At 42.6% G+C, this 15,900-nt stretch overlaps 1 protein-coding gene across 1 annotated transcript; it reads left to right on the plus strand.

Moving 5' to 3' along the window:
• The first annotated feature begins 3,689 nt into the window (after positions 1–3,689).
• Positions 3,690–15,676, plus strand: LOC114499116 (membrane-spanning 4-domains subfamily A member 8-like). The gene is made up of 6 exons (XM_036029517.1): positions 3,690–3,896; positions 4,612–4,734; positions 10,722–10,781; positions 11,855–11,971; positions 14,526–14,639; positions 15,037–15,676. Exons 1-6 carry the CDS (start codon positions 3,690–3,692, stop codon positions 15,145–15,147), a joined length of 732 nt encoding a protein of 243 aa, XP_035885410.1. The 3' UTR covers positions 15,148–15,676.
• Positions 15,677–15,900: the final 224 nt, after the last annotated feature.

The raw sequence follows: 15,900 nt of genomic DNA on the forward strand, positions 1-15,900 counted from the left end.
AAAAATAGTCATAGATGTCACATGTGCATCCACTGGGTGCTGGTGAGGGAGACCAAAGAAGGAAACAAAACTCCACTTGCCCACCCAGATCCATTTTCTGCTGTATGAGTCAGGCAACTGGTAAAGCTGAGATGAAACATTCAAAAGGATAATTTGAGGGACATTGAATGCCAGACCCTCTTACAAAATGTGGACAGGATATAGAGAGATGCCAGGTGATAGAACAATATCCCAAAGTTCTCAAGAGCAGAAGCAAACCTGTACTCTGTAGCCTGTGTGGATGGCATCACCCACACACCTGTGTGCTGATCCTGCTGGTGGTTCAGCCAATGAAAGGGGAAATCAGGAGGAGAGAGAAGTGAGAGTTCACCATCCCTTTGCTGAAGTCTCCTTTCTAAGACCTCAGCTCCTATCAGGCAGCTCACATTCTTGGCTGCAGCTCATGCTGGCTGCTTGCTATAGTAACAGGGTTCATGCTTCTTGTCTCTTACATCTAAGAGGAAAAGCTTCTCTGGATTACTGGTTCCCAGGTGTGTCAACAGTGCTTTTGGTCACCATGATCTTCCCACATTTCTCTAAATACATCCTTCACTAATCTTTCTTTAATGAAAGATATTAAAACTGCCCTCTATTTTCCTCCAGGATCTCAGAGGATACTGAATGCACACAAGTCTGTGTAAGCCATCCTTATGCCCAGAGAAGTGGGATCTGTGTACAGGTACTGAATCGGAAGGAAACGCTCAGTCCTCTCTAGGTGAGTAGAGTATAATACTCCATATGCTACTTTTCTCTAACAAGAGAACCCAGAGTAGCAACAGTTCCCCACTCCTGGAAGTGCTCAAAACTGGCTGGGATGACATACAAGATCCATGGGCATCATTTGGTGGATAAGGAGATTAAATTAGATATACAGCTTCTGTATCTACTTCAGGCTTTAGTCTCTTATTCTCTTATTGTTGCCAGATTTTTCTAAAACCAAGATAGTAGGTGTCTTGTTTTAGGTTCCCACAAAAACAGGCACTGCCCAATGAATTTGGATACTGTGAGAAAATAGAAAAGTGATATGTGGAGAGAGGAAAGCCAATAAGTGTGTGTTCATGAATGTGTTCCTATTCTCTGCTGAGGCATTTGTTACATCACAGAGCTACGTACATCACCCCTGAGTGCCAAGTTCATTTCTGTGAAATCCCACCAAATATGACTCTTCCTTCTCCACACAGATACCAGTAAATTCTTACCCAATTAAACTCATTTAATTGGTTCCTTGCCTATTACAGGAAGTAAAAACTCAGCTCTATGCAGCTGGTAAACTGCCCTGTCTTTACCAGAAGGATTTTGTTTTAGATCTTTCTAAACATATTACCCAAAGGACTCTGTGCATTGTCTTTCCGGGAAAAAAAGTTGCCCACCACGAAGCACTGGGGAAGAGGAGAAAGAGAGTCTTTGCTGCAGGCAGAACGAAGTGAGTATATTTAATCTAATGATTTCCATAGGTAACTCAGGGATGCTGGTAAGATTTTTCTGCCAAATGAGACTTAAAATTTGTCACCAGTATTGGATCAGACTCAGAACATTTATGCCTGACACCTGCCAATAGTGTGTGGTTTCTTGATCTTGTTGCAGGAAAGATTTCACAACATGGGTCTAATTTATTCTGAGAGTACCTTTATTAAAGCAGGGGACAGTGAAACAAATGAAGGGTTAGGATAGAAGAAGCAATAGGAGAGAGCCTAGGTGGTGCTCTGTTCTTTCATTTGGGATGTCTCCTTGTCTCCTCACTTTGGCAGCCTCCTTGTGTTTGTTTCTATGCATTAGGTAGAGCTAATACAGCTCCCAGGCTTAATAGAATGGCTTACTGAAGCTGGCATCCAGTAGGGTCCCGTGACACAGCCTGTCCTATTATCCAAGTTGGGTGCTCAAGGTGCTCCCTCTGTATGGGCTGTATATACCTTGCTCTTGTAGTTGACCTTTGATTGTTGTTGGCATATCCAAAGTCAGCCACCACCTGTGTTCCATCCTGGGTCACATAGCATTAACTACAAAGAGATCCACCAATGGCTGCTACATATGCTGGTCTTGGAGGGGCGCAGGAGAGGCCAAGCTGTGAACAAAGGCTGGCTGTTCCTAGTGCCAGTTATGGGGTACCTTAGCAAGAGATGCAGGGCTCACTGATCCCATAGGCTGCTTGTTTGTGAGAATTTAGGAAAGTCTGAAGCATAGGCCAATACAAGATGTATGGAAAAGCCACTGGAAACAGTTTGAGTGGGCCTACAATATGAGTGGAGTAGGGCCTCAAGGAATCCCTAGGGTAGGACAAACAGTTTGAGCCTTGTTGATGTTGTGTCAGATATTGTGCCTGCCTGCTCACTCTGTGGCTCACTGGCTCTGTGGCTCTGTAGGAGGAGGTCTCAGAAAAGGAAAAATGGCCTCTGCCAGCACTTCTGTCTGAGAGAAAGCTGTCCCCTAGCTCTCTCTCTGATGCTAGACAAGTTAGCTCCTCCCTGTATGTTTCTGATGCCTTTCAAGCTGCTTCCCCAGCACTGGAGCTCAGAGGGAGTGAGTTTGAGTAGTCTATGCATAGACTACTATGCATAGTATATGCAATTCCCCTTTAAGAGGAATTGCTTGGGAGTCCAGAAGTTTCTCTCTTCCAGGCCTTGATAAGCTGGTTTTATAGTCAGGGGTTATAGAGACTTACCTTCCTGGCACTGGAATCCTGTGATTAGGGGCCTAGTGTGGGGCTGTGACCGATTGCTCCTGAGATATCCCTCCTGTATTTTATCCACCACACGTGGGTGTGGAACCAGCCTGTTCCACATCTCTGCCCTTCCTACCAGACTCAATGTGGTTTTTTTTTCTTTAATTCCAGAGTTGTAGGACTTCCATTCAGCTCAATTTCTGATGTTTTTGACTAATGGTTGTTCTACAGATTAGTTGTAATTTTGATGCAGTTGTGCAAGGAAGCAAGCTATGTGTATCTGTGCTGCCATCTTGCCCAGAAGTCTACAATTAACTTTTTAACTTTTTCTGTAAATTTTATGCCTGAAACATAAGAGATCTGTACCAAATTAATATATAGTAGAATAAGTATGGGAAATTAAACTTAATTTGCATTATATATATATAAAACAAGAAGAAAGAAAAGGAATTTTTAAACCTATAGAATTCACAATTGGCCTGAATTACTCTATGCTAGGAATGGGCTTCCTTGAAGGATGATGAGTCCATTTAACAAATATTTATATAACTTGGACCTTGGAGAATTCATGTACATGCTACCAACCTTAGTTTCCTTCTGCAGAAATTGAGAGAATTGGACTCAATGGTCTCTAAGAGACTCTCCAGCCCTGAAATTTTGACATGCCATTGCATGAAAAACACAGTGCTAAGCATAGTGAGTGATACAAAAATCAGAAAGATGTAGCCCTTGCCCTCTGTAGTGCTGAGACCCTTTGCCCCTTAGTTTTCTCACCTATATAACTGGGCAGGTGTAAGGATTCAAGGCGATGTATTTGTAAAGCACTGAGTGAGAAAGTGCCCTCTAACTGCTAGGCAATATCCTTAAAACTGAATGAATAAACTTATAGAGGGTTGTGATGTTCAAATGAGTCAATGAAAGCAAAAGTTCTTTTTCAACATAAGCATGAATGAACATGTGAAAGATGATTGTATTGCATTTTTTTATAAGCATGAACTCAGAGACTTCAGCAGGCCCAATGGCTTATATTGTGATGGAGGCGGCACCCCAACATACACATTCTGTAAACCTGAGGAGCACATCTCAAGTGCTCCAGTATACATTCAACCAGGCACAAGTCCTAACTTCTGGAAACCACTGTGGGCGTGTGAATGTTCAAACGGCCCAGAGAACCTTTAAAGAGGGCAAAACCTTAGGGGTAAGTGAGAATCCACACTGCAGGCTGGGGGCCATGTGGCTGGAGTCAGTGAAGGGAGGAGGGTTGGAAATACAGAAACTTCAAATCCAGCAAGCTGGGCTGGAGTTGACCCAGGCTTGGCAAACTCAGGTCTATTAAGAAGCTCAGCTGTGGAGCATCACCAGTGCCTCAGTATGGGGCCTCGTACTTTCTGACTTAGGCATTTTAGGAAAGAGAAAGAAAAGCAAAAAGGAAGCAGAAAATTAGAAAGTTGGTTCCATTGCTAGAATCCATGTTAACCCATCGGGCTTTTGGAAGAAAGTGAGGACAGTGAATGAGCCACAAGGGGGAGTCAAAACCCAAGTTGCTTAAATGAAATCTTTGCTCATTGACAACAAAGTAAGAGCTCACTTTGATCTTCTGCCTAAGAGGCAGTCCTGGGTAGGGCAGTGGGAGGCCCATTTCATCGCACAGCTGAATGATGACATGTATGGATTCTGATCCAGGCTGCCCAGATTCAAAATTTAAGTGTTGTTTTTTCCGAGTGGGGGAAAATGATGAGACATTTCCATTTTAATTTTATATTTTCCAAATTATTTTAACCAAGAAAATTAAATATTTATTAAAATAAAAAGAAACAAAAAATAATAATAAATTAAAATTATTTACAAAGTGGGGAAAAGGGGCAGATTCCACCCTCAGAAACAAAGGACTCAGATTGTGGCTCCCCTGACAGGCCCTCCAGATCCTGATTGGGCTGATACACTTCGGCCTCGGCATCATCATGGGGACCATGCTGCCTGGGGACTATGTATGTCTCTCATTCTACGGAGGCGTTCCCTTCTGGGGTGGTATCTCGGTAAGTAATGACAGTCACCCTGCAAGTGAGTTCCAGAGACTGCCAACACACTCAGGGCCACCTTGTCAAGCTGTGTTCTTTGCTTCAGGAGTTTTCCCGGCAAGAGAATATGTGGGAGCAAGAGAGCAAGTGAACCCAGCTCAGGTCTTGTTCACTAAGAACGTTAATCTGCTTGTGCAGCCAGAACAAATACCACAGACTGGGAGGCTCAACAGCAGACATTTATTATCTCACAGTTTCTGAAACTAGAAGTCCTAAACGGAGATGTCAGCAGGGTAGTTTCTTCTGATGCCTCTCTCCTTGGCTTGTAGAGGGTCATCTTCCTCCCTGTGTCTTCACATGATCTGTGTGGGTCTATGCCCTAATGTGTCTTCTTATAAGAACACCTGTCATTGGATTAGGGCCCGGCCATGTGACCTCATTTAATGTTCATCAACTCTTTAAAGGTCCTATCCTCAAATACAGGGGCTCTTTAGCGTAGGATGGGGTTACATCCCAATAAATCGAGCATCAATTAAACACCTCCTAAGTCAAAAATGCATCCAATTCTGCACTGCAGTGTACGGATTGTTAATCCTGTGGTCACTCTCCTGACAGGGAGCTGTGGCTGGCTGCCCATGTCCCCCATCATGAGAGAGTATCCCACTCCGTACTGCTCACCCAGGAAAAGATCAAAATTCAAAACCTAAAGAACAGTTTCTACTGAAGGCATATCACTTTCACACCATTGTCAAGTCAACAAAATCATACGTCCAACCATCATGCATCTGGAACCATCCCTACAGTCACATTCTGGGGTGGGGGTGGTTAGGGCTTCAAAAGGTGAATTTTGAGGGGATGCAATTCAGCTCATAACACCAAGTGACAGCCCTGTAAGGCTCAATGGACCCAGACTGGGCACCTTTCCTGATTAGCCCACCTCAGAGATCAGGAAACCTTCCTCTAGATCATCAGCCCAGAGGCAGCATCTTTTCTAATCCACACAAAGAATGACATATTGGGAACTTGGCTCAAGTGTTGATCAGTGCAGGCCTCCAACCCAAGCTCTAGGAGAGAACCATTTCCACCACTTGTTGAAAGTGGATGCCCAGCCACAGAAGAGTCATTAAGAAGTGGGGACTCAGGATGTGAGGGCGATCTGGCTGTGACATCTGCCACCCCACTGATCACCAGGGTTGATTCAGCTGATCTGGCTGGCTAGGCAGGTGGCCCCTTCCTCTCTCACCAATCTATGTGCATTGCTCCCAGAGCTGTCCACTCAGCAGAAGAAGACAACCTTTTCAACTAGAGGAGAGGACGGGTTTTCAGTCAAGGGTATATGAGTAGCTGCGCTCCCACAATAGAACCTCCAAACAAGCTCTCAAGAAGAGGGGACTCAACCTGGTGTCCACAGATGGCCTCAAAACTGCACTTTTAGCAAAATATTTGGAATATTAGATGATTATTTTTTTCTGGAAAAGCCCATAGTTTTTATCACATTCTCAGGGTGATCTCCAACACCCCATTTTATCATAAGTGGGTGATGGATTTTATCAAATGCTTTTTCTGCATCTACTGATACAATCACTGGTTTTTGTTCATTTTATTTATGCGGTGAGTCACATTTATTGATTTGCGAATGTTGTACCAACTTTGCATCATCAGAATAAATGTCACTTGGCCACGGTGTATAATCCTTTTGAAATTGTTGCATTCAGTTTACTAATATTTTATTGATGGCTTTATTGATGGCTTTATTGAATATTTTATTGATGACCTATGTCCATCATGGACATTGGCTTATAATTTTCTTTTTTTGTAATGTCTTTATCTGGTTTTTGAATTAGGGTAATACTAGCCTAATAAAATCTGTATGGGAGCTAACCCTCCTCTTGAATTTTATAAAATAGTTTGAGAAGAAGTGTTATTCTTCTTGGAATATTTAGTAAAATTCACCTGTGAAGCCTTCCATCCAGGGAGTTTGTTTGTTGGGATTTTTTTAAATTACTGCTTCAGTTTCACTAGGTGTAATCTGTCTATTGACATTCTCTGATTCTTCCTGATTTAGTTTGAAAAGATCGTATGTTGCTAGGAATTAATTATCCATTTTTTCCAGATTGTCCAGTTTGTTGGCATACAGTTGTTCATAATTCTTTCTTACAATTCTTTGTATTTCTTTACTGTCAGTTGTTATTTCCCCTCTTTCATGTCTGATTTTATTTACTTGGGTCCTCTCTCTTTTTTCTTGATGAGTCCAGTTAAAGGTTTGTCAATCTAGTTTATCTTTTCAAAGAAACAGCTCTTGGATTTATTGATATTTTGTATTTTTTTTTTAAAGAATCTATTTCATTAATTTCTGCTCTGACCTTTCTCATTTTCTTCCTTCTACTCACTTAGGGCTTTGTTTGTTGTCCTTTTTCAAGTTCCTTTCATTTGAGCTTTTTCTTGTTTTTTTTGAGACAGACCTGTAATGCTATGAATATCTCTCTTAGGATTGCTTTCCCAGTGTCCCACAGATTTTGGACTGTGGTGCCCTTATTTTCAGTTATATTATGAATTATCTTTTCATTTCTTCCTTGATTTCATTGGTGACCTATCTGTTGTTTAATAACAAGTTATTTAGCTTCCATGTCTTTGTGTGTTTTTCACCGTTCTTCTTGCGACTGATTTCTAGTTTCATAACATTGTGGTCAGAGAAGATGCTTGATATGATTTCAATCTTCTTAAAATTATTGAGACTTGTTTTGTGTCCTAACATGTGGTTTATCCTAGAAAATGTTCCATGTTCACTTGAAAAGTATGTATATTCTGCTGCCTTGGGGTGGAATGCTCTGAAGATTCTAATTAAATCCATGTGATCTAGTATGTCCTTTAACGCTGTTGTCTTCTTGCTGATCTGTGTGGAAGAAACACCCACTGAAGTCAATGGGGTGTTAAAATCCCTGACTAGGACTGTATTTCTGTCAATCTCTCCCATATGTCCACCAAGATTTTCTTTACATATTTAGGTGCTCCTATGTTGAGTGCATAAATATTTATGGGGGTTATACCCTCTTGTTGCATTGTTCCCTTTATCATTATGTAGTGTCCTTCTTTGTCTCTTACTATAGCTTTGGTTTTAAAGTCTCTTTTGTCAGATATAAGTATCGCTACCCTAGCTTTTATAAAGTTTTCACTTGTATGAAATATCTTTTTTGATGCCTTCACTTTTAGTCTGTGTGTATCTTTCAATTTGAGATGGGCTTCTTAGGCGCAGCATATATATGTGTCTTGTTTTCTTATCCATTCAGGTACCCTATGTCTTTTGGTTGGAGCATTTAAGACATTTACAGTGAATGTGATTAATGATAGATATATATTTAGTACCATTTTATTGTTAGCTTGTTTTCCTCTATTTTTTTTCTTTCTTTTTCTTCTTCTTCTTCTTAAAGCAAGCCCTTTAACATTTGTTGCAGTACTAGTTTGATGTTAACAAACTCCTTCGGCTTTTTCTTGTCTGGGAAGCTCTTTATTGCTCCTTCAATTTTAAATGATAGCCTTACTGAGTAAAGTAGCCTTGGTTGTAGGTCCTTATTTTAAACACCTGAAATGTTCGATGCCAGTCTTTTCTGGCCTGAAATGTTTCTGTTGAGAAATCAGATGATAGTCTAATTGGTGCTCCCTTATATGTAACTGCCTGCTTTTCTCTTATGGCTTTTAGGATTCTGTCCTTGTCTTTAAGCCTTATTATTTTAATTATGATGTGTCTTGGTGTAGGCCTCTTTGGGTCCAACTTATTTGGGACTTTCTATGCTTCCCGGACTTGTGTGTCTTTTTCCTTCACCAGATAGGGAAGTTTTCAGTCATTATTTCTTCCAATAGGTTCTTGATCCCTTGCTCACTCTCTTCTCCTTCTGCTATTCCCATGATGTGGATGTTGTTACACTTCATGTTGTCCAAAATGTCTCAAGTTCTCCTCATTTTTTTAAATGCTTTTTTCTTATTGCTGCTCTGTCTGGGTGTTTTTTTCTACCTTGTCTTCTAAATCATTGATTCAGTCCTCAGCTTCATCTAACCTACTGTTTCTTCCTTCTAGCACATTATTTATTTCTGACTAGTCCTTTTTTATGGCTTCTGTCTTTTTTCATGCTGTTTAGAATCCTAGTAATCATTACTCTAAATTCTATCTGATAAATTGCTTGCCTCCATTTCATCTAGCTCTTCTCCTAGAGAATTCCTTTATTCTTTCATTTGTGGCCTGTTTCTTTGTTTTCCCATTTTGGCTGCTTCTTTACATTTTTCCCTGTGTAAGAGTTAGATCTGCAAAGACTCTGGTGTAGGCCTTTGTCAGACTGCTTGTGACTGACCCTGGCCAACCTATTTGGAGCTATCATCAATCCACAGTTTGTGTGCTGGGCCTGTTTGTGTGCAGAAAGAACCAGGCAGCACACCAAGCCTAGCTTTTATCAGTACTGGGCCTTGGGGAGGGTCAGCTGTGAGCTCCCAGAGGCCTGTTCACCTTAGTTGTTGAATAAATTAATGCTATAACCTCAAACTGTAATCTGAAGCCTGGCTTAAGTTCCACAGTGTGGGACAGAGTAATTCCTGTGGGTGGGGCTACTGCTTCCCCTTAGGCTGATGCCATTCAGAGAGCAGTGCTCTGCCTGAGGAAGATGGGTTCTGCAATATGATAAATGACAGCACAGGGATCCTGTTTCTTCAGTTTTGTCCCCAGAGCCATCAACCCCAGCCTATCCTCAACTGTCCCTAGGCCACTCTGCCCTGCCTCTGCTGGAGCCCAGGGTAAGTGGCGGCAAATGAAAATCTGTGTGTTAGCTCTTTAAGAGGCTCTCTGAGTATCCAGCCATCTCACCCTGGCAGACAGAAACCCTGCTGCTCTTCACAGCTGGATATTATCTGAGTTCCTTTCTGGCTCTGAGGTTATAGGCTGTGGAGCCCAGCTAAGGTTTAGACCTCACACTTTTCAGGGGGGACCCTCCACCTTTTGAAATGTCCCTCTGAAACTTCAACTGCCACCCATGGGAACCCAGACAGTCCTCTTGCACCTCCTCTGCACTCCTTACCAGTCTCATCATGGTGAAATGGTTTCTTTGGTCTGTGTGTGGTTATGAGACTTCTTGCCAGCTAGTGTTCAATCGGTTAGGATGATTTCTCGACAATTAGTTGTAATTTCAGATTTATCCTGGAAGGAGGTTAGTGTAACTTCCGCTTACTCCCCCACAATCTTGGATTTTGCTCAACAAAGCTTTTATTAAATGCTAGCCAATGCCCTCTCAGACCCTCAGTGATAGTAGGGAATCCCATCAGCCACTTTGACTACAGAACATGAGTGTTGAAATAAATGCACAGAATGTACCCCATCACCCTCATATATGATGTTCAGAACTGTGGAGATGCAACGTTTCTGAGTAAATAAAAGAGACTCACCAAATTGTAGACAGGCAAGGACTGGTGTTGGGCTTACATGTAAAAGCAGTGAAAATTCAAAGAACTTCGCTCTCCCCACCAGAGTGCCCATGTCTGACTGACTCCTCTTAGGAGGCCAACACGATATGCATATGAGGCAATAAAAGACAGAAAAGAGGAAACTTCTTGACTGTCTACTGTGTACAGAATCAACCATGAGCAACCATAATAAATGCCAGACTCAAAGGACAATATACCCTTTGATAATGACATTTAGGAAGATATAAAATTTTTCCCAATTTTTGGATGAGGAAATATTGAAAAATTAATAACTTACCCAAAATCACATGATTTTCACATTAGAATTTAAAACTATATCTGCTGTAACCTAGAATCTATATTTATCCAACTCTATGTGCTCTTGTTTTGTGCAAAACAGCTCATTCACTCATTCTTTCATTCTTTTCCCCATGTTGAGCTGGAGGAACCAGCAGAGGAACCTAGCATGTGTGAGAGAATATGTGTGTGATAGGAATCGCAGGAGGCTGAAGGGGGGGGGGTCTGACCTCTGACCTCTTTCTAAACTCCCTCTTCTGTGCCAGTTCATCATTTCAGGATCCCTCTCAGTGGCATCAGAACAGCAGCCAAAATCTCCTTGCCTGGTAAGTCACATCCTGAGACAGGCTCTCCCAGCTGTGGACCAATAGCAGGGACACACTACAAAGGAAAGAAGCTAACACACAATCCCTCCTCCATCCATGCACCTACTCATAACCAGACACAGGGCACTGACATGCATGCTCACTCACACTCACATGCAGGACCACACCAACCTGGCCAAGTCACAAGTGGGAAAGAGTCCAGAAGATTCGGGGGAAGGAAGGGAAATACAGACATCTTTGTTGAGGTGTCATGGTGTGGAGACACAGAGAGTAACTCTCCAAAGAGAATCTTGCAAGAGGAGGCAAAAAGCTGCCTGGGGCACAGGGCTCCCCTCCAGCAGAGCAGGGCACTGAGACTGCCTGCAGTGCACAGAGCTGACCTCCAGACACTTCTACAGGGAAGTCAGGGGAGGCTCAGGCAGCAGCTTCCCTAGGAATCTAACCAGCCAAGCTCTGTGAATCAACATGGCCAAGGCTTTGTGATAGCCTAGCAATGAACCAAGAAAGTACCTTTGTTTCTCTCACAGCAGGTTATCTAGGGCAAGGGGCCCCAGAGTGGTCAGGTCCCACACCAGATGAGATCAATTTGAGAGTCTCCAAAGGGAAGCTGAATTCTGGTCATGCCTTTCTACTCCTGGCCCACATTTGTGGAGCATCAGAGACTGTCCCATCCCAAGACACTGGGGCTGAATCTTCTGCCTATCTCCCAGGGGATAAATGGGTCAAGTGTTTCCCAAATGTTACCCTTGGGGTACTTGTCCCACAAGAAACTTTATGGAGATTGCTAGGTAAATTGGGGGCAAAAAATCCCTAGTTAATAGTCCTATCTCTGGGAAATAAATCGTTTTTGTTAAAGACTCTGAAAAGTCTTGCACATCAAACCTGTTTAACTGTGTTCAATTCAGGTTTTTTCAGTCCTCATTTACCCACAAACTTTTTTGCACATTACACCTCTTTACTTGCTGCAGAACTAGGGTTCCCGGAATTCACACTAAGAAACACTTATTGAGACTCTGCTCATCTCAGCTATAATCATTTTCCTCCCCCACCCTGACCCTCTGTGTCTTCTTCAGCTGAAGGGCAGCTTGGGCATGAACATCCTCAGTGTGATCTTTTCTGTGGTGGGAACCTGTGTCTTTGTCACAGAGATCTGTATCAACTCACATCGTTTCTACTACAATTTGGAAATGGTGAGTATCCCTCTTGACCAACACTCCCCTGGGTCCAGCTCCGTTGTGTTTAGAAAACCCCTGGAAAGGCACTGACCACCAAGCTTCTTCACCAGGCATTACTGCAAACAGAGATGCTGTCAGAATCAGAGCAGAGTTTAAAGTCCCTGACCTGGAGCTTTATTGCTGTGTTACTCTAAGCATGTGACTTTTCTTAGTCTTAGTTTCTATGTTTATAAATCAGTACCTACCTTTTGACACTGTTGAGAGAATTAAATGCAGTTCTACATGTAACACACAGGTACTCACCAACCTGCACGTCTACTCACAGGCTCACCTTCCTGCCCATTACTATAGACAAAGGCGTCATCAAAGGTCTTCTGTGCAGGACCAGAAGGTGAATATTTAAGGCTTTGCAGGCCATCTGATCTGTGTTGCAGACTCAAGCCTGTGTGAAAGCAGACATAGAAAATGCATAAATGAATGAGCTATCTCAAGTTGTAGAACATAGTTGTCCAACAGAAATATAATGTAAGCCATGGCTGTGATTTTAAATTTTCAAGTTGCCACATTATAAAATGAAAAAGTAATGGGTGGAATTAATTTTAATAATACATTCACTTAACCCAACGGATTTGAAAATCTTCCAACATGTAATTTGTGTAAGAAAAGTATTATTTCAATATTTTGCATTTTGGGTGCCACATCTTTGAAATCCAGTGTGTGTTTTGCATTTACATCACATCTCAAGCCCTTGGAAGACTCGTGGCTATCGGATTAGAAAGTGTGGCTACAGATGAGTTCCATGAAAACTCAATGACTCCCTCTCCACTATGGCCCTGTCCTTCCCACCCACTCAAGGTTATCACTGCTAGTGCTTCTCCCCTCTTCCTTGCCCCGCCTCTCTTCTACATCAATTTCCCCCCTTTGCTAGAGCTTTGCATCAGCGTTTCCTCTACACATGCTTCTGTTTTCTTCATCTTCAGAAACAAACAGATTAACTTTCAGCTACTACAGTTACCACTCCATGTCTCTGGCCCACTCTGCATGAAAATCCTTAAAAGAAGTCCACTACCTGTATGACACCACACATAGTTATTACAATATTACTGACTAGGTTCCCTATGCTGTGCTTTAATTTACCTCCCTGTGACTAATTTTATAACTGCCAATTTGTATTTTTTCATCCCTTTATCATTTTCACCCATTCTCCAAACCTTCTCCTGTTAGAAAGTTTTATTTATGAAAGAATTGTGTTGTTAAAAACACATTTGAAATGGACCAGCATCATTTGTGAAGACCTCTGCTCCTGAGGCTTCTGTGATTCCTTGACTAAGACATCATCACCCTGTGTTTCTCTCTGCCTGGACACCCTGTCCTACATAACTGTCTCTAAACCTTGTCCTAAGCGTGGATCTCTATACCTCCAGTGTTTGAGGAAAATTTTTTTGGCTTTTTAATATTGCTTACTGTGTCTGGTGTAAATTATAATTTTCTATATCTGTATCTACCTCCCTCACCAGATTGTGCTTCTTAGGGTGCTTTCTTAGCACCTTATACCAAACAGATGTTTAATAAATGCCCTAAATGTAGGGGGAAAAGAAGGAAAGTGCTAAGGAAGGTGTCTCCAAAAGAGATGATTCTCTGAGCAGCTAGCTGTCATGCATGCCATTTTAGAAATCATAGTAAAAAAACATTTGTTTGGTACCTATCCTGCATCAGCCACTTTCACTTTCATATTTATTCTCTCCTATAATTAGAATCTAAGTGGTTATTGAGATTATTCATCCCTTGCCCTTTTAGGATTAAAGTGGATTCTACCCTAACTCTCTCCCAGATACAGAAACAGACCCCATTCTCCTGGGTATTCTTGGAGAAGAGCAGGGAAGGGCTGAGATGTCCCCTGCTGCTCAGGTGAACTCTACTACTGCTGAGCTAGTTCAGCTTGGGGGTCTTTGAACTGACTTTTCCCCTAAATTCAAGACAGCCTGAATTATTTCACTCCACAAAATGCCACTGTCAGAAGCCAGGAAGGTTGTTTCACTGGCTCACTTTCCCTAAAGGTTCAGAGGGATGGTGGAGGTTTACATGTGAGCCCAGGCAACTACCGAAGACTGAAGATGGCACCTCCCTCACATACCACGTGCCTTTCTTTGTCTGCAGGTTCCACCTCCCATCCTGTGGCTCAGTCCTATCTTTCTTCTCTAACCCTCTCACTTCCCTCCCTGTTGCTTGTCCATGCTCCCAAAGTTTTATTCACTTCCTACACAAAACAGTTTCACTCTCTCACTGTCTGACTCCAGACCACATTCTTAGGTCTTGTCCCCTGTGCCTGAAATAAGGTATTAAGGTGTTGCCTGAAACGAAGACCATTCTTTTCCTTACAAGAACACGGGTAGTGTTAAAAAACTTTTTTACAAACACTTGACCCTCACCAAATCTGGTGAGATATTTTCTGCACAAGACTAAGATGCAGTTATAATACTTCCTCAAAGCCATAGCCACAGTCCATTTTGGAACCACATTTTGAGCCTACCTTGGACCCCTGGAGCAGCACTGATAACCTTCCAGCTAGTTCTCATTTCAGATCCGTGGCAGTGCTACTTCTGGTGTGCAGCTCATCTTCAGCCTCCTGGAGCTCTGCATTGCCTCCACATGTGTCCACTTTGGCTGCCAACTGGTCTCTAGTGTGAGTTCAAAGATCCTCAGTGGGTGGAAAAATGCCTCAAAGAAGGTAGAGACTAGAGGGATCTAGGCTTCCCCTTCCTGCCCAGGAGCAGGGGAAGCTAGGAATTCCTAAAGCAAGAGTCCATAACCCCTGGGCCAGTGGATTGGTGCTGATCCTTGGCCCGTTAGCAACTGGGCCTCACAACAGGAAGTGAGTGGCAGGTGAGCAAGTGAAGCTTCGCTTGAATTACCACCAAGTTCTGACCCCTGCCCCCGACCCCCCACCACCTTCCGTCTGTGGAAAAATTGTCTTCCACGAAGTTGGTCCCTGGTGCCAAAAATGTTGGGGACCATTGGTCTAAAGGTCTCCATGTATGCCTGGATCTCACCAGAGCACCCCCTATGTCTGTCTTTTCCAGGGGACTGTGGTCTACCAAACTGTCTACGCGGCAAACCCAGCAACCAATCCAGAACCAGTGAACTTACCACCTGCTTATTCCCATGTGGTGCAGGACTCCCAATTAAGCTAAAGGTTCCAGAAGAATAGTTCACTGGCACCAAAAGAAGACTTGCCATTTCTGGGCTTCTGAAACTCAACTCCTTCCTTCCCTGTCAAACTAAGGAACATGTCTCCCCAACTGTAGGCACTCTGTACTTCATTAACTTCAGCCTTGTAATTTGTGCTGTGTCTCTATTAAGAAGGAAATGGGGACTTCTAGTGGATTTTAGCAAAGGGGTTCTCCCTAGGGCGCTTGTGGGGACGTCGTGTCACATATTCATGTGCCCCCCTGCATGGGCTTAGGAGTTAGTGGAATAAATGTCCTGACAACCCAAGCTTCATTTTTTCAATCATTCACTTAGTGAATAAATATGAACTGAGCATGTGATATGTTCAAGGCTCTGTACATGACAGGAGAAGGATGAACATGAGTGAACACACAAAGTGTTTGATTTCAAGGCACTCCTGTCTCACAAGGGAGAACCACATGCAAGCACCTTTCTCTAACACAAAGCAAAATGTGAGGATATGTAAAGAGAACAAAGAGGGAAATGACTTATTTCTGGAAGCGACAGGGAAAGTAGAGAAGTAACCTGGTTGAGGAATCAACATTTGTTGGGTCATTAAAGGAGATAGTGTTGGTTTCATTTTTTTGTTTGTTTGTTTGTTTGTTTTTTGTTAGTGCAATAAGATACTGCAGTATTAGGAAGACCTTTGGAGACAGTGAGTCATCCACTAACATCATCACTTTTTTATACTGTTACCACTGATGGAGAAGTACTCA

The sequence above is a fragment of the Phyllostomus discolor genome, chromosome 6 (genome assembly GCF_004126475.2).
Source record: "Phyllostomus discolor isolate MPI-MPIP mPhyDis1 chromosome 6, mPhyDis1.pri.v3, whole genome shotgun sequence".
Taxonomy (NCBI): Eukaryota; Metazoa; Chordata; class Mammalia; order Chiroptera; family Phyllostomidae; genus Phyllostomus; species Phyllostomus discolor.

Bases quoted from the DNA above. Each gene is read 5' to 3' on its own strand.
- LOC114499116 (XM_036029517.1), top strand. From the start codon at position 3,690: ATGAACTCAGAGACTTCAGCAGGCCCAATGGCTTATATTGTGATGGAG. The intron at 3,897-4,611 runs GTAAGTGAGAAT...CTCCCCTGACAG, and splicing joins AAGAGGGCAAAACCTTAGGG to GCCCTCCAGATCCTGATTGG. The intron at 10,782-11,854 runs GTAAGTCACATC...TGTCTTCTTCAG, and splicing joins AGCCAAAATCTCCTTGCCTG to CTGAAGGGCAGCTTGGGCAT.